General features: G+C 45.1%; 1 protein-coding gene across 1 annotated transcript; it reads left to right on the forward strand.

Annotated features, from left to right (window-relative positions):
• Window positions 1–727: 727 nt before the first annotated feature.
• On the forward strand, window positions 728–13728 carry LOC147725905 (beta-1,3-galactosyltransferase 5-like). The gene is made up of 2 exons (XM_086960045.1): window positions 728–808; window positions 5713–13728. The coding sequence occupies exon 2, from the start codon at window positions 6174–6176 to the stop codon at window positions 7176–7178; it is 1005 nt and encodes a 334-aa protein (XP_086816171.1). The 5' UTR covers window positions 728–808; window positions 5713–6173; the 3' UTR covers window positions 7179–13728.
• Window positions 13729–27359: the final 13631 nt, after the last annotated feature.

The following is a 27359-nucleotide window of genomic DNA, read 5'->3' on the forward strand; positions in this document are numbered from 1 at the left end:
AGCTCAAGCCCTGCAGCCCCGTGTCAAGCCTGCAGGACGGGGTATTCAGCCCCATAGAGATGCGCGGGAGGGGGGGGGGGGCGGCAGGGGCTGTTCGGCGCGTGCACTAGATTACTGTGTATTTATTAACTCGTGTTTTGCAAGGGTCGGGCTCTGAGCCAGCCAGCACGTGGGTATAGACTACAGGTCAAGACTAGTCCGTGGGAGAGCACCTCCCCATCCAAGATGGCCGCCAACATAACGCTCACCGGAAAGCAGCGGAGAAGTTCCTGTCTTTGTAGTATATCTACCAGCGAAAGGTGAGAGGCACAGTTCAAAGAAGGGACTTGTCTGAATCTTCTCACAATATTGTAATCAATATTTAGAACTATTTGTAAAGCATATTACAGTTCCGCAAAACGAGGAACTATAAAAATAAATATGTCTGTAGTCAAATATGTCTGTACCATCTCGTCCTAGAACATTTTCGGTGCTGTTGAAATTCTAACATAATTGCTTCAAAAGTTTCTTTGTTGCTTCATAGCCTAAAAAAATTGATACGGTTACTTGTTCTCACACTTCCCACAATGGCTGCCGAGTTCTCAAGGCAGACGCCAAGGCCCGCGCATCTACAGCCCTTGGTCCTACTTCAGTGGCTATGCCGCTGGTGACTGACACTTCACAGCACGCACCCCTCCACAGCTCCCTCTCTGATTGGTTTATCTCCGTGTAGACTCGCCCCATCTGACACAAACAACTAGTATGGCTCGGAGCTGCTGATCTCGTGCTGGATAAGGGGCGCAGCTGCAGGTGGAGCGGAGAGGGCAAGGTGAGTGCGCGTGCCCCAGCCCTGACATGCACGCACTGACGTGACTCACGCACGCACCATTCTTCTGCACAAGGGTCCCGGTCACCCCTGCACTTGACATCCCTGCCGTTCTGCAGGGGGTTCGAGCCAGTGGCTTGGCTCTAAGAGCCGCTGCACGACCCGAGCCAGGGAAATGTTTAGCAATCCAAGTGTGCAAAGAGCATCATGAAAAATAAAAACACTTCTTCAATATTCAAAAAAACTAATTTTGTTAAACGTTTGAAGCTTTGCATATTAGCAAATCAGATAACCTCACTGAATTAAGAAACATTTAGTAAAAGCGCTGCGAGGCGAGCCGTTGTGTGTTATTTAAGTTAGGTAGATGTTTATTATACCTGGTGCAATGTTATAGTTTGGTAACTCTAACCAGAGAGAGAGTTCTGTACAGTGCACACATATTTCAAGGTGCTGTTATAACCAAAATAGCCAATAATGCAGAAAAAGGAGGCGCAGTGAAATAACACATTTTGATCCAGTTTTTCTGGTTACACATTGTGCAATTCTGCCACTAGATGTTTGACATTTAGGGATAAATATTGGTATATGAGGGTACAGTTTGAGTAGCAGTATAAAAGCTCAGCTCGTTTTGGGCCGAGTGTTGAGCTGAGCCCGAGCCAGGCAAGTAACTTGTCCTCTCAGTGGCTTGCCCACCTCTGTGCTGGTCACAGTGTCCTGTGGCTACAGTCGCTCTCCGGCCTGCAGCGTGAGCTTGTGCACCTTACCCCCTCACCTGCTGTGTGGTTGCACCCCTCCAGTACTGCGAGCTCCCTTTGGGTCCCCACTTATGCCTTAGGAGTTCCAAGTTCGCCATCTTGAATCCTTTCCATTGGTTCACATTTCATCGTACATGTTTTTAGACTTTCAATGTCATGGAAGAACATTTTGGGGCAGTCCGCTGTTAAAAAGAACACCAACTGGAAGTGCCAGACTCCAACCTCTTTTTTCACAATTCAACTGGAATTTTCCTATAGAATTTAATTGTTGCCTAAACTCCCTCCTGCCACTTGATCCAGTTGAAAGCTTTAGCAACTGGTGGTATTGAGTTTTTACCGATTATCCTACATTTTAGGGGACTGCTCCTACTTTTTGGTATTTAATTATGTTATATCCTCAATATTCATTCCAAGCAGCGCAAACATTCCAATTTAGACTTGTCTTTCAAAATGTACACAGTGACCCTTAAAAGTACTTGAACTATTTCCATGAATGTGTCTATCCAGTAGTCCCAGCACTTTATCCCCTCTACCCTAGGTGTTGCTGTCCTTCAAGCAGTGCGTGACGCCCCTTAAAGTCCTTTTCAAAGTCTATGCAAACATTTTCTCTCTGGCCTAAGAGCCCTACACAATGCTAGTGCACTGATAGGTACCTTTGCAACAGCCTTCTGTTTTCTATGAAACTTCCCTCCACTTTATTTTAGGTCTGAGATTTCCTCCATAATTTGAAGTTATAAAACGTGACGCATAATATTTTGAAAGATGTTTTTTTTGTAAAAGTCCAAGTACTATTAAGCCATGTTTAGTTGTTCCCAGTGCTTTAAATGCAGAGATACCGTCAGGTACCGAGTACCTGCTCTTCAGTTTCAAAGGGAAATAGCTGCATTTCTCAGTAGGGTTTCAGTATTTCTAATGAGGGGAGTACCTTTAGAACGTCTTACTAAACAGATACTCTGTGGGGCTGAGTACTTGCACTTTTATATTTCCATTTCTAGTGCGCGTGTTTGAATATTGCAATTACCAACCGAAAAGGGAATGGCCGAACGGTAAATAGGATTGTAGAATCCCAAATGTGGGTTGGGGGAGCGTCAGGAGAAATAACTTGGATATCTGCCAAATCTGTTCTCTGCAATATAAACACTGTGTAACTTGGGGATGTTTGTTTGTCTGACTCATATTTTCGTAGTTTTTTGTCTTTTTCTAGTCTTAAAATCTTTCTTTAGGGTCTTAAATGCCACCATTCTATACTCCTGCAGCTCCTGCAGCCAATAACCCCTTTATGCAATACACTGTGGTCTTCTGTTACCAGACCCCCTCTAACCTCCAGGGAATCATGCCAGCCATTGCTCTTTGTCATTTAGTACAGATGAGCCTCTCTATTAGTCCATTGTACATCTGAAGCAGGGGTGTACCTCTAGCGTGGGAACACCTCAGCCGAGGTAGCTGCGCGCTCTATAAATGTCTTTATTATTAGTAATACTTATTCTACAGCCTACCCTTCATACCTTAACCCCCCAGATCCACTATACACTCCTCCACAAAGGAGCACCTTACCAATCTACCCTGCACCCCCTGGAGTGTGGAGTCCTCTTACTGTTGCCCTTTGTACCTCCACAACCTCTCTGCGGCACTCTGCCCTGTCACAGTGAGCCTCTTCCGCTCTTATCTCATTGAAACCTGGCTGGCTTCTGAAATTGTTCTACTTCAGAGTGGATTCCTAGTGCTTCCAAAGATTGTCTTGGACTTTTATCGATGCTACATTAATGTTACCACTCACAATTATCACCTCTACTACTTACTTTATTTCTTATTTTATGAAACCATAAAATAAATCTGCATTTTCCAAAATAAAAAGTGTACTTTATAGCTCACACATTATAAGCAATTCGATAGGCAAAGTGGTACAAGCCAGTTATATAAAAAAGTACAGCCAGGTAAAGCGACATTGATGTGAGAAGTAAGGTGTAGTTAACAGTCATCTAGGGACCAGTCCACCAGATGCCATCTTGGTCCACATTGCTGATTTTCTGCCTCTGGATTCTAGGTTGTTTCCACTTGGGGCTGTGTTCTGATTTTCCTTTTCAAATTGGGTGAACTGGGCCAGTCCAGAGCTTCATCAATATTATCCGGAGCTGATCCACACTCAAATACATTCTGACACTGCATTTATTGCAGAAGAAACTCATTCTTTAGCACACCTTAGTTTGTGCCCTTCATTTCAGAAGCACCATCGTGCTGGAATTTAAATATTGTTTTATCTGCTTTAGCGCCTGTCTTCCGAGCTCTTGGCATGAAGCCAGTGGTCCTCACTGCGATTACATTAGTATGAAAAATAAGAGTAAGCTGTTTCTTCTGACATACCCTACGTACGTTTTGTGGCGGGAAAAGGTGAACAGATACTTCTTTTTGGTCACAAGTCCTACCAGAGCTTCATCTGGATTGGGATTATTTCGAAATCCGTCTTTTGAATGTCATAAGCTCACTTTGACTAGATGGCGGTCCGGTTGTACCTCGGATGGAGGGAGTATATCAGTTTTTTAAACAGGCCCTAACCCCGGCTTGCACAGCACTAAAGAGCCCATCTCTAGGCTGGGGAGTGGATAGAGGAATTGTATTTTAGATTTTTAGTCTAACCAGGGATTCCTCTCCCTGGCTCCCCTAGTTCTCTAGAGGGTATTCATGTCAATACAGACAGTGCCAATGCAGCGAGAGCTCCTTTTTAGTAGCACATAAGATGTAAAGCAACCACCTGGAGCGTCCTCCCCAGTCTGTGCACAAACCAATGACTAAGCCACATACAGAGCTTGGTATTACACGTCTGTATTCGTATGCGCGTTGCCTTGATCTCCACATTCTAACCCTTCATTCACTTGATTACGCTCTAACACTGACATCACAGTTCTACTGAGTCCCATCAGGAGCCAAAATGGTTCCGTCATTGCTAACTCACAAATACTACACCACCAATGCATAATCACATACCTTTTACAAACTTTTGGCATTGTGTGGTAGTTCAGAGCAGATTTACGGCTTGGTCTAGCTTTGCCTAGAAACGTAGCTCAACTGTTTGTTGTACATCTGTAATAGCGCCACCCTCAGCACTCTAAGATTTTTTGGGTTTAATTAGAATGCTTGACACTTTTTAGGTCTGACCTAGAGACATCTCAAGGACCCAGAACACCACAAATGAAAAAAACATACTTATATACATACTTTGAGGGAAGCTTTATGGCAGCCCTCATCATCCATTGGTCTGTTCAGCTGTCATTCATATTTTGCTTCTCCCCCCCCCCCAAACATTCAACACGTGGCAGTCAATGTTTCTCTTGCCTTGTGAAAGACATCATGTGTCCTTATCAGATGTGCACATCTTCATGAAAGAAGTGCACTTCAAGGCCAGGGCTGGTGAGCTAATATTTTTCTTTCCCAATTTTTTTGTCTTTCCATTCTTTAGCTTCTTTTTATTTTAAAACCATCCTTATTTGTTCAAACTATGTCTTTAGGTTACAGTAGTTTAAAGCCATTAGTACCTATTCTTTGCACCAACAAGAATGACGTATTCCTGTGATGTGCATTCAAAAGGAATAGCATCTCTACACCTGCCTGATAGATGGCTCATGTCCTGTTCTATTACAATTTAAAATGTAAGTTTATTTTATTTAATTCATTTTTATTGCAAGAAAATGACCACCATATTTAAGTGGCACATGTTTTCTGTTTATATTTGTGGCATATATTTCCAATTACAAATAACAAAATGTAAAAAACCTCCAGTTTCCCAAGGCAAGTCACAATGGTATCGCCAGTGCATGTTGAAATAATGTCGTTCAAGGGTGGAGTGAATAGGGGTGTGAGTGCAAGTTAATCCCTTTAGTGACTTGTGTAGTCCGGGCTCTACAACCTCCTTCTTCCTTGAACAACTGAATCTAGAAGATAAAGCTGGTGTGTGAGCGGTAAGTGCACTTTATGTTGTGATGTGTTCCGCTTCCTGCTATACTGAGAGAGAGCGCCCTTACACTGGAGGTTACAGGGCTGTAGGACTAGGAGAACAAGAGCCGCAATGGTCCCTAATTCACACTTTGTATGCTGGAGGTGAAGAAGAAGCTGCTGTCCTGTTTCCTTACTGATGTCATTTTTGTTCTTTCTTTCTAGTATAGCCACCTTTGCAGAAGTATTGGAATAACACAAGAGTCCACCTGTACTTCTGAAGAGGACCAAGAAAACTGAACAGACAATAGCATTCCTCTTTCGGCACTGCGCTGGTGAACAACATCCGACTGCTGGGGACGAGAAGAACTGTGATGCTAAAGAGAATGAAGTCCCTTCATGATTGTCAGCCTCTCTACGGTACTCCATGATCAGCCTCCACGGATACATTGCCTTACAAAGTGCCAGGCCACTTATGAGCCATCATCAGAGAATCTTCACATGACCCTTTCTCAATAGTGCAGCACCGAGATTGATGTTCATTTTGCAGTGTCAACATCATGCATAAGTTGGCAACCAACATAAAGTGTAATCAGTGATCTTTCCCTATTGTCTTTTCTCCTTCCATTCTTTGGCTTGCCATCCACTCGACTTTGCCTGGGCCATGGTCTCTCTTGTCTTTGTTCATGGCCGTCAGACAGCAGCGGAGCGTAAAAGTGCTGATTTGTGTCAGCGTCCTTCTCTCGGTGGTCCTCTTTTGGTTTGGTTTACCTGCAAGCAGAGCAGGTGATGAGGACAATAATTTGCAATTATCAAAAATCCGGGACTCCTCAGCAGCAGCTCCTGATATCACTGGCATTGACTTTAAATCTTTGTTTACTTCCTCCTACCCAGAGCCCCCCTGTAATCTTCGGCAGGTTCTTTTAATTCTTATAACATCTGCCCCATGGCACTCAGAAGCCAGGCAGATGATCAGAAAAACATGGGCTGCCCATGACCAAGTTTCCTACCCCTGGCAAGCTGTGTTTTTAATCGGCCAATCTTATGATCGTGAGATGACCAAGATGATTAGTAACGAGCAGCAGAAGTTTGGGGACATTCTCATTGGAAATTACATGGACACCTACCGTAACTTAACGAGAAAGGTCATGCATGGGCTCAAATGGGCGAGAGATCGGTGCCAACCAGAGTATGTATTGAAAACGGATGACGACTGCTTTGTTAATACTGATGGCTTGCCGGCTTTGTTGGCGGAGCACAACATCGTAAAGACAGGACTGTATGTTGGATCTTTGTTTCCTAGAGACAAGCGGATGGTGATCAGGGAGCCTTCCAGTAAGTGGTATGTTTCTCAAAGGGACTACGAGTCTGACATCTTCCCACCTTACGTCAGTGGCATTGGCTACATCCTGTCCTTGGATGCAGCAGACCTCATCCTGCGATCGGCAGAGTATGTCCGCCCAATCCCAGTGGAGGATGTCTACATAGGAGTCTTGGCCAAGATGGCGGGGATCCAGGTGAAGTCCAGTGCGCGGTTCGCGAAACACAACGTGAACTGGAGAGTGTGCAACTACCGCTATCTGATGGTGATCCACCACGTGAGCCCCGAAGAGCAGGAATTGGCTATGGGTAACATGCTGAAGGCCCGAACCGCCTGCCGAAACAGTACCAAGATCCTCCGGTGGAAGTGACCTCATTTTCCCAAACAACATGACTGGGAATGTAATGCAGGACTGCACATTTTAGGGGCATGAACTGTAGGCATACACGGTTCTGATCTGTGAATAGAGGGTTCTCTGTGGTCCAATGTTGAATATAATTCAACTGAATAATGCCAGACTTTATCTTCAGTGCTATGCAAAGATGGACACGTGTGTTGCCGGGGTTGCAGATGGTGTCACTGACTGGACACTTGCTACAATGTGGAGCTCAACTTCTGTACACCGGGGAGCTGGGCTCTTGGCTCCATGATCCTTCTCCAGTCTTGCATGATTTTCACTTGCGAGAATCCACAAACTATTGCCAAACCTCCTGACTTTTGTGTGTTCTACTGTCCCCCTTGGGATTTACATCAGATCTTTCAAAGCATGCACCGTAGTGCATTGGAGAGTCGGGCTGGGGACCTTGTGATCTGACATCCGTGTCAGGCTACAAGTTATGTGCATGTTCGGAGTATCTCCTCCGAAGCTTCAGACCCTTGCGCACACACATTGTCCTCTCTGCTTTCAGGGACTTTAAAAACAGGGGCCCCTTCCTGATGTAGAGAGGTGTCCTATACCAGCAGTAGTATTTCTGCCCTCCTTAGTGTCACCTGAGGAGGGCATATTCCTTGTGTGATGTGCTTTATTTGTTTGTGCTGTATCAGTGAGCTATGCCAATGCACAAATACTGAACACCACACACCAGCAGGTGACCTTCTGAGACCGGCTACCGTTTTGTATCGTTTACAAGTAACCATCTGGTACTGAAATTTTTAATGCAGTATTTTTTGTATTTTCCATGTTGGTTCAAGCGGCCATGTGCTGCACGTGCAGCAGTATGAGTCCGTCTAATGTAAGGATAATGCACACTTTGTTTTTGCACTACAGTCCTCCAGTCTAATGGACTTCTACAAAGTATTCACACATTTTTGCTGGGGTTTTGGAAACCAGAAGCAATTTATCATTTTGTGGTGACTGCTATTGGTGAAAAACCACTTTTGCTGAAATGATCACATTGTTTGCTGCCCGAGTGCAGCAGCTTAAACAGAGAGGTACAGTCTGCATGTGAATCTGTGCATAATACATGCAAGGCACAAACATACATTGGGTGTGAAATAGTGATCAACATATGGGTATAAAATAATGACCAGCTGCAGCCAAGGGATGGTATGGAGATTTAGTCCACATGTATAGTAACCTTTCAGTCCTCACAAACATTTCAGTGCACTTTTAAAACTGCCTGGACTTCTGGGCGTGTGCGTCTTGTTCAGAAGCTGCAGTAGGCTCTCCGAAATATTTAGGGTTTGATGGATATGTGAAGTAGAGGTTGTCCTGCTGGGGAAATTATTGTTTTGTGAAAATTAAAAATGTATCCAGTGTATAGGTTCTTTAGTGATATCCAGGCAACCTGCAGGAAAGCACCCACCGACCACAAAACCAGTGAACCTCTATGAGCGCACAGGATTATATAATATATATAATCTATATATAATATATATATAATATATCTAGATTAAAGCTCTCCGTGTCCTCCTCTCCACCTGACATGCATGGTTTTATCCAGGGCCACTAGAATTATGTGATGCTGAGGCCTCAGCAATTTTCGCATAGTTATGGATTTGCCGCATTTACCACATATTGCTAAATCTGCAGATTTTTAGCAAAAACAACATTTCGTTTCTAGCTCAAATGGACCACAAGCTACAAACATATGGCTGCTTGGGTCCCTGTGCACCAGAAGGCTTTTTTCAAAGGTTGTCTGGCCATCTTTCAGTTTCTTATTACTGTGTTTGGTTGTTAAATTGGTACTCATTAAGGTGAACTGTTTTCTCATACACTGTTACCAGGTGAAAAAATGACAAAAGAATGAAGTAATACTTTCACAAAATGTGCCACATTATGCATCATACTGTGCTATTTCTTGCCACATAATTCAGTCAACTCTGCCACATATTTCGGACCTCTACTGCTGCATAATTCCAGTTTCCCTGGTTTTATCTTATTCAAAGCCATATGCAGTTGCTCTTCGAGTTCCCTTCTGCTTCTTTTGTTTTCTCCAATGATCCTTTACAACCTTTTTGATCATTGTGTTCTTCAATTCATACCCTATATTAGGGCCCAATTTAATTGTCTGTACTCATTTTTTGATTTCCTTCACAAAAAACTGCTTTATTTCTTAAATTTTACGTATTTTACAATGTAGTGTTTCCCTACTCATTGGTACTCAGTTTATCGACCCCAGAAGGGTAGGCAGCCGTGCTGGGATTTGCACCAGTTGTTACAGATGTCAACTGTACATTCATAACTTGCTGTTCTATCACACTATCCTGTGTGGTAAACACAAAACGTGCTGTTTTATTACACGAGCCTTTGTGGGAAACACAAAACTTGCTGTTTCATTGCACTGGCCTGTGGCCAGAAGACACAGTACACCCCCAAGGTCCTTTCGACCTATTAGATTCCTGAGACGAGCAAACTCCAAAGTAGGTTTGCGACTCCCTCCCCCACCCCACCGCTGGTGATGCTTGAAAACCCATGTGTTTGCTTATCATTGAATATTCTGTTGTTTAAATTAAGCTGGTGGGGTTTGTTTAGCAGTTGCCTCCTCTTCACATCTGTTTCAGTGCACCAGCTGTAATGCCCAGACTGGACCTGAGCACCTCATTTCCGGCAGGAGAAGAAAGATGTCTCGAATGTTCCCCTCTCTTGGCCCAACATTAGCAGAAACTCTACAAAAGGCCTGCAGCACAGATATCTTATAGCACAAAAACAGGTCTGCTAAGAGCTTAATCAAGGTACTAAATATAAAACACATGCTGGTGTGCTTCAAAACTAATCTGTCTCAGTGTAAAAGATTGTATTAAACCACTAGAAAAAAAACAATAGTTTGGAAAAAAAACTTTTAAAGCAAAAAGTCTGAGGATAAGTGAGTTAAGCATGGAGTGAGGTTTAGGCTCCGCGACGGGGACTGAGCGTCTTTCAGGTTTGATCTATACACTTGATAGGTGTAACTTCAGTTCTGTTATGTTTTGAAGAGAGGGTTTTGTACTGCTGAGTTGGACAATCTCCAGGGACCTCCTCCCCAGGTACATTTATACCCCGCTGGCAGGCGGGGTGAATCTTTGTCACCAACATTAAAAGGCAGTTAAAAAGGTTTAACGATCATGCATGCCTCCATTAGGGCGGAGGAGCATCTCCCCACTGCTTTCTCGCAGTGCAAGAAGCAAAAACATAAAATGGTAAAACTACCATTTTATGTTTCTGCTTCTCGCACTGCGAGAAAGCAGAAAGGTTTGGTTAGGGGTGTGCTGGTCTGCTCTAGGGCAGGGGAGGAGTGGCTTGCCCACTGCTGAGGGCGCTGACTGTTTGGTCGACCCTCTTGGGCTGACCAAACCAGTCATGCGCACTCTGTCTTTTCTCCATGTGGGCTGCATGCAGCCTACATGGAGAAAATGGCCTCCCCAAAGGCACCTGGCTGGTCGGCGTCCTGACCAATCACAACACTGCCATTGCAGCATTGTGATTGGCTTAGGGGAAGGAGGCTGCCTGCTTCCTGTTCCAGACGGAGGCAGGGGAGCAGGAAAATGCGGGACCCAGCTAAATGTAGGTTTTTAAAAATGTATTAACCCCACCCCCGCACGCGGCCTTTCCTACCTGCGATTAATGCCAGCCACTACAGATGACTCTGCAAGTGGCAGTAACATCATGTGATGAGCTAGGTTCTACTGGAGAGACCTGAGCACCATACGACTGGCTAGATATGTTACACTGATGAATTTCGTGCTTTTTAGAACCAGTACCGTATTGGGAAGTGTAATGTTGTACAGTGCTACCTTTTCCTTACTGCATTGGCTACATGTAACTTCTTGTTCAGAAAATTTCTTACAGAAGTATCGACTAATTCCTAATACTAGTAAATCAAAGATAATTCAACCACTTGTTTTCAGTCGTGGCTGATAGACGACTAAAAGCAGTTGCCCAAAAGCAAAATCTCATGCCTCTGAAAGGGTAGTCACATTGATACTATTGGGCTCAATCTTTAGCTCCTCACATCCACTGTACAAGAAGGTACCCAACAGGCCTCATCTGGAGAGAAGACCTGGCTGCACAACTTTCTTCTGAGTACCCTGGATTTCAAAGGGTGGCGGCTTATCGGATGTGTTTGACAGTCTTCATACCGCTAACACTACATGCTTTTGGTGAAATGAGTTTTAATTTTTCAACAGTGATGTTAATTTGAAACTACTGATTCCTTTTGTAAATCAGACCACTAATACTACATCCTTTCGATGAACAAAGAGTTTTGATTTTCTAAAAGTGAAAAGTTGGTTTCTGCCTGAGAGAAAGCATTGAAACAGGTTTTTCATTTTCTAAATGTTCAGTCCTTTTAGCTCTTTTAGGGTGCCTGACATTTCAACCATACTGGGCAAGAACATACCCACAAATCTAGAACACGTGCTCTTTTGCACATCTGCACAATGCAATGTATCACATTAATTTACAGTGGGTAACTCTTCTACTGAGCATTGCCGTTCAATCACAACCCAAGTTTGTCTACCTCTGATCTGTTTACTGTCCAAGCAAACTTTGCTCAGACTTCAGGGCTTGAGCAAATATTGACTGACTTTGTTTGCCAATCTGTGTTTTGTTTGTGGGTTACCTTTTTTGCCCATTCCTGTTTTTTAAACTCCCTGCAGACCCCTTCACTTTGGCCTGCAGTTGTCAATGAACCGTTTTATGAAAGTTGTTTCTACACAAAATTGTTTTTTAAAGTTTATTTCCTTGCGATTTCTTGTAACTTGTAATCAAACAATACAGTGGACTGTATGTATGACACCTTGCAGTTCCTGCCTGAACTGAGACTGGCGGGTAAATTTTTAGCCGTTCCAGCATGTTCTCCCTGCAGGACTCTTCCCATTGTTTACGATCCTACCGCCCAATGCTGGGAGAGTTTTCTGCAACTTCCTGTTTATCCTCTTTATAGCTTGTGTGAGCTACATAAGTGGCAATGAACAAAAAAGAAAGCTATACGTATTATTTATATACATAAGATTTGTTTTTAAAGAAACTGCTTACTTTTTAAATTCCCTAAAGTGCCCAGACTCGAATACAAGTCCTTTGTAAAATTCTGTCACCCGGGTAACCCACCCTTTGCACGGGTGTCAAAATTGTAAGCTTGTTAGTAAAATCAGACCGTAGGATTTTTCATTTGATAAATTTGAATAGTTCAAATCTGATGAAGTGCAGCAGGTAAAAATATCTGTGAAATACCGGGTCACTGGAATGTTTGTGCAGTAAGTGTCAAAATCTGCCAATTATGCCACAATTTTTTTAATCTCAAGTGTATAAATGCTTCTTATGCCTTGGTAGAGTTTCTGGAATTACTTATGCAAATTAATTTTATATGAAGTCCACCAAGAGAAGATCAGTGAGAGTAAATTATTCCCAGAAGAACTACTGTAAATATATGACTGCTGTAAAGTTCAGTTTTCCTGAAATTCTTTGCAAATTCTCAAAATGTTGAAAATATAGTCTCAAATGTGGGAACAATCCGACAGGGAGAGGCTTCCCATATTTTCACCAAGACTTTATGCATCCACCCTGTAATGTTTGAGTGAGTTTACTCTCTTCTGTGGTTGGTTCTTATCTGATTTGTTCCCCATCTGCACAGTCTTGGGTATTCTCCTTTCACAGTATGAGGCTGTGCATTATTTTTGTCCCCATTGGTTCTCATCAGTCTTGCATCAGAGTCCTTCCCGAGCGATATCTTCATCTCATCAGTATCCAATAATAAACATAAAATTACCTGTTGGAATGTGAGAGAGATTTTCTATAGTTTATGTTAATATATTTTCTAATTTTCTGCATATTCTCCTGGATCTGTTTGGAATAATGCTTTGTTGCGCACTGTCGGTGGTCGGTAGTGGCAGAGCTTTGCACTGTATAGAACATACCAGCCATGTATATTACAAATGTGATTGCACATTTTTTTTAAAATAAGCACGTGTTTTGTCAGTTCAGATGTGCAAATGTTTACAGGCATTTACGTAAATAGCTCATTTTCTTTTCTAGGCACTTTGGAGGTGGCATATCTAAGGTAGTTTCTTACTGTCATCAGCCCTTGTGGTTCACTGTCTTATACCCTTGTTATTATTTTCTGCGATCGCTCGCGATCGTGGTACTGTCTAATAAGACTTGATTGAGAGATTTATATTTTTTGTAATAATCTGCCTAATTGTTTTTGATACAAATAGTTTTTGATACAAATATAGCCTAAAGGCAATAACCTAAACTAACAAAAAGCAATAAGCACATTAATAGAAGTGTAAGAGCACATGTATTCGTGTATTATGAAATACTCGGTTTTTGAGATAACAAGGTAATTTGTTTTACTTGACATTTGTAGCTCAATTGATGGACGTTTTAAATGATGTTACTCTCCTAATTTCACTGCCAAAAACATTCACTAATACAATTTTTGCCTTGAGCGTTTTTGAATGTCATGATTCTTTATTATTAAACTTGATTTTTAACAAGTGTGTTTGTAGTTTGTGTTTACTGTATGCTTAGTTGGTATAGCTGTATAACAGTATGACTCCCCGCCTCCAGGCTGTTACAGGCACTGTTACTAGTCCTTTACTTTAGTGTGATAATTTAATGCATCTGATTGTTGTAACCATGTGTATCTTCCATTTAACTAATTAGGAGAAAGCCACTCAAATCGAAGATTTGTAGGTGAAAGGTTCAGGACTGCAGGTGGTCACCCTAAATGAGAGCTGTGGCAAGCCAGTATCACCTTAATATGCAGGTGCAGGCATATTGGCTTTGCCAGTGTTTGCTTCAGCATACTGCATGTCCAAAACCATTCCAAGATGGTCGTCCAGAAGTATACGTGCAGATGCTGAGGTGGACATCTTAGAATAATTCCAAGGTGGCTGCAATGTGTGAGTATGCAATCACACAGCGGTCGCCCTCTTGCAGGGATTTTTAGTATAGTTTGTCAAAAGAGAAAACACATGCGTCCACACAGAATTAAGCCCTAATTGTTATTGTACACAGTAGTTCTTAACAAAATACATTAAAGCTCTTGGTAGATAAGGCATCAAAAAGAAACAAGCAAGATAAACAAAGAAATTCAGTTTCATTAAGGTGTAACGACTAAAGTGTTAAACTGTGAAATTAGCATGTGATTGTTCATTTGTAGGAGGTGTGATATTTGTCACTGTTGGCCATGGATAGCTGCTAAATATTTCTTTATTGGTCTTGTCTCTGCACAATGAATTTGACAACACTTGGTATATTGTTCTTCATATCTCCCTGTTCTTTCTCTGGGAATTTACCAAAGGTTGTCTTTAATCTGCAATACATTGTTTCCTTTAATAGATAACGTTCAAGCAAAGAGTGAAGTGTATTGGGACCACAAATTTAACATAGTGGCCGTAGGGGCAGAGGCTGAATGAGTGCGCGCTGCCTGAGAATGCTGAGGTGCCATGGTGAAGTGACTACCAGAGTTTAAAATTGAGCTGCCACAACCCTATGGGGAACACCCACTGGCTTACATGTCCCTTGAAGGGCACTTTGTGGTTGTGGCGATGGCCAGGAGGCTGGTTGGTTTTGGAAATTTAGTTGCCCCTGTTGGGTTGCAAAGGAAGCTGTGCACGTCTTGGCGCAAGCATGGAAAGGCATTGACGATATCGCTGTTGCACATTACTTGTCCGTGGGTGGGGGAGGAGGGTGCAGGTTACAGTTTTCTTTATTTGTTAGTTGTTTTTACAGGCAGCATCTGTTCATTATAGGTAGAGTGCACAGATGGGAGCGAGGACGACACCAAGCAAGACATTACTTTGGCAATGGAGGTTAAGTTCCTTCATTGGAATGTAAGGGGACTGGATACATACACAAAATGCTACAGAGTACTCTCTTTTCTTAAGCGACACCCTATTTCCATGGCCTGCTTGCAAGAAACTCACCTAGAGGAGCCAAAAGATTAGCAAATAAAGTGGAGGGGCCAGATATTTCATTCATCCTACTCTGCTTACGCGGGGGTGTGCTGATATGGGTGGATCCTGGCACGCGGTTTGCCTTGAAGTATGTAAAAACAAATGTGAACGGTTTCTATGTGATACTCAGGGCGACTCTCGATGGACCGGATATTACTATGTTTAATGTATATGCCCCGAACATCGATGACCCAGGTTTTTTATCAGTCCATACAGGACTTACTGGCCCTGGCTGTGGGTGGGGTTTTAAATTTTTGTTAGATCCCAACTTGGCACTAAGCCACCGATAATCAAGAGGCTTCAGTAGGTAAAGCGGTACCTGGGAATAAGGGACATCTGGAGAGATAGCACACAACGCAGAAATTATACACCTGTTACTCACCTACACATAATACACTCAGCAGACTGGATAGAGTGCTGGTGTCTGGGATGGATGCCTTACAAGATGTGGAAGTGATGCCTCTGGCTCGATTCCTGTCTGATCATGGCAGTTTAGTTGCATGGCCGGCTGGTGTACACCTGCTCAGCAACGTGGCGAACAGACATTCTAGAAGGCCCGGTTGGGAAGGAGACCTTATCTCATGCTTTGACTGACTACATGACAATCAACTGGGAGGGAGCAACTACCAGTAGGACAACGGAATGGGAGGCATTGAAAGCGGAGGTATGGGGGGGCCTTCATGCGACTGGCATTAAGGGTTTGCAGACAGCTGCGAGACCCCAGGGTGGATGAGACTGCATTAGCGGAGGTCCAGGCAGCAGATCAGAGTAACCGGGCAGCTACTGATCTGGAGTGGACCGTACGTACACACATTAGTGACATATGGGATAGACTAGACAAATATACACTCCATTAGTATCGGCAGAGACTGCACAGAGAGGGGAGCAGGTCCGGATGCCTGTTGGCCTGGATTCTCTGGAAAGGACAGCCTCCCACCCCGACCGCTGCCTTGCACATATCGATCCTGCAATCCTGGAGGTGTTCCAACAACACCTGCAGAAAGCCTATGCAGCAGACCCGGCTATCCAGGAGAACCGATACGTACCATTTTTGCATGAGAGAGGGAGAGATCTGTATGATCTTAGCTTGGACCTGGCTCCTTAACGCTCACTCACCATGATCAACAGAGATGCTAAAATATTATGCAAACTATTGGAAATCCGTTTAGCCCTCCACAGGCACCATTGATACATGAGGACCAGTGTGGCTTCATACCGGGTCATCATACTGGCATGCATCTACGACGGTTAACTGATATAATGCACGGTGATACCTAGGGATGAGGAGCTTGCACTGGTGTTGATAGACCTTGCAAAAGCCGTTGACACAGTTGACTGGGGATATCTGCTGGAAGTGCTTAAGAAAGTGGTATTTGGGCCACAGTTTTGCTGATGGGTTAAGATACTGTACAGAGAAGCACATGCACGGGTATGGGTGGGACAGGCCCACTTGGAGAAGTGTGCATTGGAGCGGGGATCCAGTCAGGGATGCCCGTTCTCACCGCTGGTCTTTGCCCTAGCCATTGAGCCTCTGGCGGTGTGGATACAAGGTGAGCTAGAACAATGGGGCATCCGGATAATTGATTAATCGCACGTAATCTCCTTGTATGAGGATGATGCCCTCTAATATATAGCCTCTGCCTGCTTAGCGCTACCAAGGCTCCTGCAACATCTGTAGGATTTAGAAGAGGTCTCTGGGTTGCAACTTAATCGGCACAAATCCTTGATCTTCCCCATGTCACGCATGGCCACACTGCCTCTGGAGAGCCTCCTCGATCTTGGGATACGATGGGAGTGGGCCCATTTTCAGTACTTGGGCGTGCAGGTGGCAATGGACAATGCCCATTTGATAAACCTTAACATATACACGGTCCTAGATACTCAGCAACGTTCTGTGACCTTTTGGAACTCCGTGTCACTCTCATTGATGGGCAGACTGGCAGTGTCCAAAATGGTGGTGCTGCGTCGCGTCCTGTACATGTTAAAAAAATCACTGTGTCCGGTTCCCAATCGGATCTTCACGCAACTGAACTCTATGATTGTGTCATTATTGTGGGTGGGTTGGTGCTGTAGAATGGCATTGGGCACATTGACTTGTCGGTACAATGGGGGGTTTAGAGGCTCCAAGATGGACCTGTACTACTACACTGTGCTATTACAGAATGCGTCCCATTGGATAGATGACGGAGACAATTGGGAGAAACGACTGTTGGCAGGGCGGGCTCACCAAACAAACTCCTGGTTGCATTGATGCAGGGCAGGGGGGCCCCCGATGATATGCACTATATAGTTCGCCACACTGTGAATGTTTGGCAACAATATGTGGAGAAGGTACTGCGACATGACCCATTCCACGGGGAGCTTCCTATATGGATACTCTCATAGGGAGGGAAATCCGCTCACATATGTCCTTCCAGGTGTGGAGGGAAGGAGGATGCAAAGTCTTAGCAGACCTCTACCGAATGAAACATTCATCACATATGAACAGGCATGTGGGGATTTTGCATTTAATATATACCTGCAGCCTTTGATTGCAGCATTGAACAGGATGGACTGTAGAGTTTATAATTATGCCGACGATACACAAATCCTGATCTAGATTGACCACTCAGCTAAGGCCCACTTGAGAATGGAAAACATCCTCAAGTTTACGATCAACTGGATTTCAGACAACTCTCTAAATATAAACCCGGATAAGTCCTGGCAATTACGACAGCTGCCAATCCGTGGAGCGATCAGTTCTGGCCGGCCGAATTAGGGCCACTTCCAGAACCAGCAGTGGCAGTAAAAAGCCTAGGCATTAGAATTGATGCCCTGCTATCCTTGACACAGCAGGTATCAGCAGTGGTGGGCACTTGTGTTAGTTTGTTGCGCCAGCCGCGGAAACTCTCCCTACTGTTGTCCTTTTCCACGCTTATGCTGGCGGTTTCTGCCCTGATTCTGGCACGGCTGGATTATGGCAATTCTTTATACTATGGCCTCCCAAAAAACCTTCTGGCCAGACTTCAGGTTGTAATGAACGATGCGGCCAGGCTAATTTTGAACAAACCTAGGCAAACTCGAGCCTCGCCTTTACTATGTAGCCTACACTGGCTGCCAATCGCTCAAAGAGTAAAATTCAAGAGCCTCTGCATTGCACATAAGGCTGTCTACGGCTCAGCCCCCAAATACATCAAGGAATGGCTCACTAAGTACATGCCAAGTAGGACCCTTCGGTCTGTGGATGCGTGTAACCTGATATGCCCTCGGTTCAACTTCGCATCCAAGGGCGGCAGAGCCTTCTCTAGTACTGTCCCCTTGGCATGGAACCGCCTCCCAGCAGAACTTAGGAAGGAAACCAATCTGCTAGTGTTTAGGAAGAATCTGAAGACCGTGCTATTTTTGGAGGCATGGGGGCCCCTGTGATTCGGTGGTCTGATGCCTTGCTGATGTTGCGTGTCTGCTGATAGCGCTTAGATACCTCTGGGTGATATAGCGCTCTACAAACTCATAATAACATAACATAACATACCATAACATAACATTAGGACAAGGACACTATCTACACTACACTGGCCTGATGGAAATCACAAAGATGACCTGGCCCACGTACCCTGACATACCGTAAAGTACTCACTGGATAAACTGATCACATGTGGCTCTGGGCGCAGGCTGATTTCCCTCCTGTACAAAGCTACGAGGATGGACTCGATTGGTCTTCCTCCTCATGCAAGAGCAGCCTGAGATGCAGATTTAGCTGGACCTGGGCAGTGATAAGCACGCTTACACACACAGTGTCCTGCAATAGAGGATTTAAACTGATATACTACAACTTTTTGCACTGCACCTATCTAACACTGGAGAGACTATGGCACCTCTCCCTGATCCGAGCTGACGCATGACCTAGATGCGATGAAGAGGAGGCAGATTTTGCACTTAGCATGGAGGTGCCCTGGGGTGAAGCAGTTGTGGGATGAGATGGTGGAGAGAGCGCTGGAGAGCACAGGCTATCACATTGAGGAGGAGCCATTGCAATGCTTGTTGGACCACATTAATAAACCAAGGAAGTGAAAAAATGGCCTCCAAGCTGCTATAACTGATATTGGTACTGGCTAAGCGCAGGGTGGCTATCCCTTGGATGAGACAGAGGGGCCTGGACATAACGGCATGAATTAGGGACATACGTGAGTGGACCTTAGCTGAAGAAGTCCACATTAAATTTATTGTAGGGACGACAAACTGCAGGAAGACCTTAGGGAGTGTGAATGGTGGGAATTGTGCAATGCAACCTCTTGGCCTTTAGAAAGGGTTTGAAAACTTGGCTCTATAGTCAATGATAGGTCTGCTTCCTTTTTTTATCTTTTCCCTTTCTGTTTCAGCTATGGGTCAGAAAGCGCCGGGACACTCTTTGGAGTAGCCGAGTGCTATATAAGACACCCTAACATTAACATTAACATTAACATTAACATTAACATGCTGCCCTGAATTTGGACCCAGATGGGGACGACCAGCGTAAATCAGATGAAAACGGGGACACATCTGGGGGAAAGGGGAATGAGAGAAGTGAAGTGTGATGGACAGATGGAATGTATACCACTCATTTTAAATGTACTATTAATTATTACTTCATAGCTGCTGGTATTGTATATGTGTGGGGCAGAGTCCCCCGGCATAGCTGGTAATGCCCCTCTGATACCTGTTTTCCTATGGTTGCTGAGATATTTGGTTAAATAAAAAAATAAAAATTAAAAAAGTTTGCCAGGATCCAACATCCAGTGCTCTTTTAACCCAATAAATGCTGAGAATTCACCCCTCCAGTACTGAGCTGTTTTTCATTTTTGGGACAGTTAATGCTTAGGCCTTCATAACTTTTCTTCTCAAACATATTCAAACAAAATTTGCATATTTTCCCCCTCATGTTGGGTGCCCACTGTTTGTGGATTCCTCCAGAGAGATCTGAGAAATTAGCAAATATGTTTTTGGGAAAAATGGAAAAAAGTGCTTTGCAAGAAAATAGTATCAACAAAAGGTTTGCTGGGCTAAGATATCTCTCTTCCTAGATTTCAGCAACAGGTAAAGTTGTAAAACATTGCTTTCACCATAGATTTTAAGTGATTGTCAATATTGCCCAAATTTGTAGTTTCCACCTAACTGAAGTTTGTGTGTTAAAGTGGTACATCAATAGGTGTACATATATCTAAAACGTACACAAAAAAGTGTGTTGGTGTAGATTGCACATGGCTTTCCCAAATACCAAATCATTGAAATAAAACAATAAGTAGTACACAATAGAAATAGGTGAGAGTGTTTTCATGGGTGTTGTTTTTGCCCATTTACAGCAGTAAAAGACCATTGTGTCCATCCGACGCTTCCTCTTGCAGCAGTGGCATAAAGCAAAGCAATGGGGCTCCCTTGCAAAATATCAGGATAGGTCTGCTAGTAACAGATATTCGTTAGACCTGGGATGAAAGGGGGCCCTCTGACAGGTTGGAGATCCCCAGGGGCCTGCGTTTCTTCCCTGGGTTGCAGGGATGTATGTTGGTCAGTAGATGTCCAAAAACATGAAATACCCAGGATATCAATTGAGTTGCAGCTTATAATGACGGTTGTGTGCCGACCATGCTTCCATTCGTAAGGTAAAATCTTATTAAATGAACAATGAGCATGATTGAAAGCAATGCAGTTGCTGGAATATGCCCTATAATCTGACTGTAGGAATAATTGTTGTTAGACCTGCCATCCGTGGCGTAGTTTCCCCTGATGTTTTGCCTCCTGACCTCCTGTTTTTGATTACTTAGTTTTTGCTGGCTTTAGGACTCTGGGCACTTTACCACTGTCAATCAGTGCTAATGTGCACGTGCTCTCTGCTTACAACATGGTAAAACTGGATTATATAATTTACCTGTTAGTCCCTAGTAAAGTTCACCACATGTCCCTAGGGCATGTAAATTAAATGCTACTATTGGGCCCGCAACACTGATAATGCCAACCACTTGAATAGCCGTTTAAACGTGTCTCAGAGCCTGGGTGCAGTTTTAAACTGACATATCGACCTGCCAAGTTAACCCTCCTACCAGGCCCAAACCTTCCTTTTGAATGCATATGTCACCCCTAGGATAGACCCCTGTACAGCCCAAGGACAGGGTGCAGTGTATTTAAGAAGTAGGACATGTACTTTTAAGTTTTATATGTTCTAGTAGTGAAAAATTCTTACATTTGTTTTTCGCTACTGCAAGGCCTATTTCTCCCATACTATTGTTGGATTCCACCGGCCCAAACACTGCAGGAACGTAGTATGGCCCAATCCACTACCCTGACTCAAATGCCACCCATGCGGTATACAACCATGGGAAAACACTGGAGACTAGGGGAGGGGGTAGGAAAACAAAAAACAAAAAAATGAAAAAGGAATGGACGTCGGAAGAGTTCACCCAGACCTGGATTGCAGAACAAACTAGTCACCACCTCCACGCTTCTGTACCTATGAAGGAATACACACAATTACTTCTAGGTCCAAATATACTTAAGAACCCCCCTCTCTTTCCATAACCACCCTTCACCATATAGCAAACATGACCTCCTTACTTGTTGGCTGTACAGGATTTGCTTCGGGAGGTCCAGCAACAGGAAGAAAGCACAGCGTGTGCTGGAGGTGTATCCAGGGTTACAAAGAAACTATCATTTCTTTAGGGTCTAATTTCAATGCACGGGTAAGTTTGAGGGGGGAAAAAGCCTCTTTGTAGGCACAAAAAACCCCCCAAGGAATGTCAATAGTCTTGGGTTTTCACGGAGCAAAACAACACAAGCACCGCATCCGGGAGTAACAGCGTTCTGGACTGGTTTCAGCGCGTCGGAAAACGACCAAGCAGCCCACTGCCTGCAGTAAACGCGGAAGCCAAACGCGTCTCCTCGGCTCCTTGCAGCATCCACGGCGTACCCCAGCGGAGTACACTGTCCTTCCTGCGGTGAGTATACGGGGGAACTGGAGCCCCAGTATCCCTCAGAAATCCAAGTAATAGAGATAAATGAACAGCGGGGTACGGGAAGGGAACGAGGAAAGAACGAAGGAACTGGAAGAAGGAGGGGCAAAGAGAGGAGCACAGAGGGTCGGGGAGGAAACAACAAAAAAAGGAACACGAGCCCGTGAACCTAATGTCAAAGGGGAGCTCAGCAAGCAACAACAACCCCAAACCTGGAACCCAATGCAAAAAAGATACCTCGCACTGAGTCAAGGGAGGGGCTGGCCTTTAAACCCGGCAATGTGAATCATGTGATGGTGAAACATGGCCATGGAAAGCGGACTAGACCCGAGTCCCTAACAGTACCCCCCCCCCAACAACCCTCCCCACAGGACGGGGCTTAGAGGGGTGCTGCCTATGGAACAAACGAACCAACCGTGGAGCATGCACACTCCCAGCAGGTTCCCATGACCGATCCTCAGGAGCATAGCCCTTCCAATCCACAAGGTAGAAGAGGCGACCTCTCCGACGTCTGGAATCCAGAATAGCCGGAACCTCATACTCCTCTTCCCCATCCACCATCAAGGGAGGGGGTGGTGGCACAACCTGGTTAGATGGGACATAAGGCTTCAGGAGTGACGTATGAAACACTGGATGGACCTTATAGTCCTCAGGCAACCCCAGTTTCATAGCCACGGGATTAATCGCCTGTAGTATAGCAAACGGACCCACATACCCAGGCTGCAACTTGCGTGACCCTTGCAACCTCAAATTATGTGAGGCCAACCATACCCAATCACCCACTTTATATGACGGAGCAGGGACTCTGTGTTTGTCTGCCTGAGCCTTCATGGTGGTTTTAGCCGCCTGTAACTGTTCCCGGGCCACATCCCAGATACCACCCAGAGTCCTACATATATCGTCTATGGCTGGCACATGCCCAGTAGGCTGGATGGCTAACGCCCTGGGATGATACCCCAATGAACAAAAAAAAGGAGTCATACCTAATGCAGAATGCAAGCTATTATTATATGCAAATTCCGCAATAGGAAGAGCCACCAACCAGTCACAAGATAACGATGACACAAGGCATTTCAAGAACTGCTCCATGGTTTGGTTTGTACGCTCCGTCTGACCATCGGATTGCGGATGGTATGCTGATGATAAACGAACATCGATCTTAAGCACAGAGCACAGTTCCGTCCAGAAATGGGAGACAAACTGTGCTCCTCTGTCAGACACAATCGCAGATGGCAACCCATGGATCCTGATTACAGAGGACATAAACACCAAAGCCATTTCCCTAGCAGTAGGGATCTTGGGCAACAGGATAAAATGAGCCATTTTTGTGAACAGATCCACCACCACCAATATTGCGGTCTGTCCTGACACAGATGGTAGATCTGTCACAAAATCCATGCTAATGGTGTGCCAAGGAGCAGGAGGAACCTCTAAGAGTTGCAGCAGACCAGATGGCTTACTATGGGTAGGTTTACTGGTGGCACAAACAGGACAGGCGGCCACATAACTCTGTATGTCCTTAATCATTGTATCCCACCAAAACCATCTCAAACACATTTCCCTTGTCTTTTGCATCACCGCAGGTGCTACCAATGAAGAAGCATGACACCACTTCAGAACCATCTCCCTCAATGCTGGGGGAATAAAAAAGCGCTTCCCATGATACAACAATCCTTCCTGCACCAATACCTGGGGTAGAGCCAACCAGGGAGCCAAATCCAACTGTTTCAATTGCGTCTTTACCAGAGAGGGAAAGTCCTCAGAGTGTGTAACCCCTATAATCCTTTCCTCGCTGATCATCGGTCTATCCTCTTTTACAAGCCCCTCAGGCCGGCCCTCCACATGTATACGGGAAAGGGCATCAGATTTATTCTGCTGTGCGGCGGGTCTATACGTAATGACAAAGTCATACTCGTTAAAGAATAAGACCCATCGCATTTGGCGAGGTGTTAACGCCCGTGCAGACCGGAAGAACTCCAGATTCTTGTGGTCAGTATAAATCGTGACGGTGTGCCTAGCGCCCCATAAATAGTGGCGCCACTCCTCAAATGATAGTTTCACCGCCAACAATTCTCGCTCGGCCACCGTGTAATTGCGCTCCGCAGGCAACAGGGTCTTCGAGAAAAAGGCAATGGGGTGCATCTGACCGGTCTCAACCTCCCTTTGTGACAACACCCCACCTACCGCACACAAGGAGGCGTCTGTTTCCACGAAAAATGGCAAAGCAGTATCAGGATGCACCAACACTGGCGCAGATGTAAACTTCTCTATCAAAAGGCGAAAAGCGTTCTGCGCTTTAACAGACCAGACAAAGGGAACCCCCTTCCTCAACAATCGGGTCATGGGAGCCACAATATCGGAAAAATGTGCTATAAACCGCCGATAGAAATTAGCGAACCCCAAAAGGGCCTGGATATGCTTGACAGTGGATGGAACAGGCCAGGTGACAATTGCCTCAATCTTTCTGGGGTCCATTTGAATCCCTTCCGCCGTAATGATAAACCCCAAGAACTCTACCTTCTGGGTGCTGAACTGGCACTTATCCAATTTGGCGTACAGATGATAGTCCTGTAACTTCTGTAACACCTGAGACACATGTACTTGGTGCTCGGCCCCCGTCTCAGAAAAGATCAATATGTCATCCAGATAGACGATGACGCTCCTATCTAGGTATTCACGGAGGACTTCATTAATGAAGAATTGGAAGGCGGCCGGCGCATTGCATAAGCCAAACGGCATTACGCAGTATTCGAATAGGCCGTATTTGGTTTTAAACGCCGTCTTCCATTCATCCCCGGGGCGAACACGTATGAGATGATAAGCACCCCGCAGATTTAATTTGGTAAATACCGTTGCCTTGCGGAGCTGGTCCAACAACACGGGGATGAGTGGAAGAGGGTACCTATTCTTTACCGTAGCCTTGTTCAGAGCCCTATAATCCACACATGCTCTCAACGTCCCCTCCTTCTTCGGAATGAAGAAGATCGCCGATGACACCGGTGAACTGGAGGGACGGATATAGCCCATTTTTAACATCTCCTCCAGATACTCCTTAAGATGTATCTCCTCAGGTTCCGAAAGCGCATAAATGCTACAAGAAGGTAAAGGGGCCCCTGGTATTAAATCGATCTTACAGTCAAACGACCGGTGCGGAGGAAGCCCCTATGCCTGGATCTTATCAAAAAAACCCTGAAAAGCAGAATACTGCGAGGGGACTGTCCTCACCTCCGCCCCAGCACAAAACAAAGGGGGAATGCCTTCACTGGCCTCCTTGTAACAATGTTTGAGGCAATACTTGGAATCCAAAGTCACCAAACGTTGTACCCAATCGATCTTAGGGTTATGTTCCTGGAGCCATGGAACTCCCAACACTAAACCAAAGGAAGGGGCATCAATAAGGTCAAAGACCACCGATTCGGAATGACCGTTCTCGCATAACAATGTCAGCGGTTCAGTCTGGCGCGTAATGGAACCTGAGGTTAATTCCGTCCCATCAATGGCTCTCACTGGCTCCGGCTGTTTCTTAAACTGACAAGGAATACCTAATAAAGAGATGTCAATGAAATTCCCGGTAGCCCCGGAATCCAACAAAACCGACACGGGTACACGGGTACTCCCAGGGAGCAGAAGATGTGCCGGAATGATGAAATGTCTAGGCACCTGATCTATCACACCCAGAACATCATAGGTCCCCACTGCTCCTCGGCCTAAGGCTGGACTAGGGTCCACCTGTACACACGCTACCTTTTTATTGAACACCAGACCTGAGGGTTTGACGGGACACTCTCTTGCAAAGTGGCCACCCTGTCCACAATACAAACATAAATTCAGCTCCCTCCTTCGTCGCTTTTCTTCCATGGACAACGGGCCTCTCACTCCACCGATCTCCATGGGTTCAGGAGTGGGCCTGTTATCAACTGAGGGTTTTATTTCTGGTTTCACATAACTCCCCCTAGACACCTGAAAACGACTACGATCACCACGCCTCTCAGACAACCTATGATTTAACTTCACCACCAGATCTATAAAAGCGGCACAGTCGTCTGGAGGGTCAACCACCTGAGAAACCACATCCTTGAGTTCATCACACAAACCCTGATAAAACAAGGAGGTCCTTTTGTCTGCTGGCCAATGAGTTTCAGACACCAGCCTCTTGAAGGTAGAGACATAGGTTAACAAGTCCTGTCTGCCTTGTCTTAACTTTAGGAGCTCTGCATCACTGGCCTGCGTGAAGGCGTGCTTAGCGAACAGGCCTCTCATTAATTCCTTAAACGCTGGGTAGTCATGCAAAACCTGATCATCGCTATCTACCAGAGGGATAGCCCACTGAGCAGCAGTACCAGCCAAGTACGATATGGTAAATGCAACCTTGGCTGTGTACTCCGGAAAGGCAGTCGGCCTGCACATAAAATGCAGTTGACATTGAGTCATAAAGGTCCCATACTTATTGCTGTCTCCCAAAAACCTCTCTGGTGGGTCTAGGGGGACAGGAACGGGTGATGTAACAGTAACCGCTACAGGAGCTCCCTGCCCTGCCCCTCCACCGTACTGGAAGGTGGCTGGCTGTATGATAGGAGTAGGTCCCCTGTCTCGCAGCTGTTCTCTGGCCTTTACAGCCCCAAGCTCTTGCTTAAGACCTGCATTCTCCTGCTGTAAATCCTGCACCTGGGCCTGTAAGGCCGCCACTGCCCCCACTATATCCTGCATAGTAGGCACCGTATCGGTCACCCCCGAAGGACCACCCAAGCTTTCCTCCATACTAGTTCAGGCAGTGCAATAAGTCATGGGCTTGGTATTCTGTTGGATTCCACCGGCCCAAACACTGCAGGAACGTAGTATGGCCCAATCCACTACCCTGACTCAAATGCCACCCATGCGGTATACAACCATGGGAAAACACTGGAGACTAGGGGAGGGGTAGGAAAACAAAAAACAAAAAAAAGAAAAAGGAATGGACGTTTGAAGAGTTCACCCAGACCTGGATTGCAGAACAAACTAGTCACCACCTCCACGCTTCTGTACCTATGAAGGAATACACACAATTACTTCTAGGTCCAAGTATACTTAAGAACCCCCCTCTCTTTCCATAACCACCCTTCACCATATAGGAAACATGACCTCCTTACTTGTTGGCTGTACAGGATTTGCTTCGGGAGGTCCAGCAACAGGAAGAAAGCACAGCGTGTGCTGGAGGTGTATCCAGGGTTACAAAG

This window comes from Lissotriton vulgaris, chromosome 3_1 (assembly GCF_964263255.1).
Source record: "Lissotriton vulgaris chromosome 3_1, aLisVul1.2, whole genome shotgun sequence".
Classification (NCBI taxonomy): domain Eukaryota; kingdom Metazoa; phylum Chordata; class Amphibia; order Caudata; family Salamandridae; genus Lissotriton; species Lissotriton vulgaris.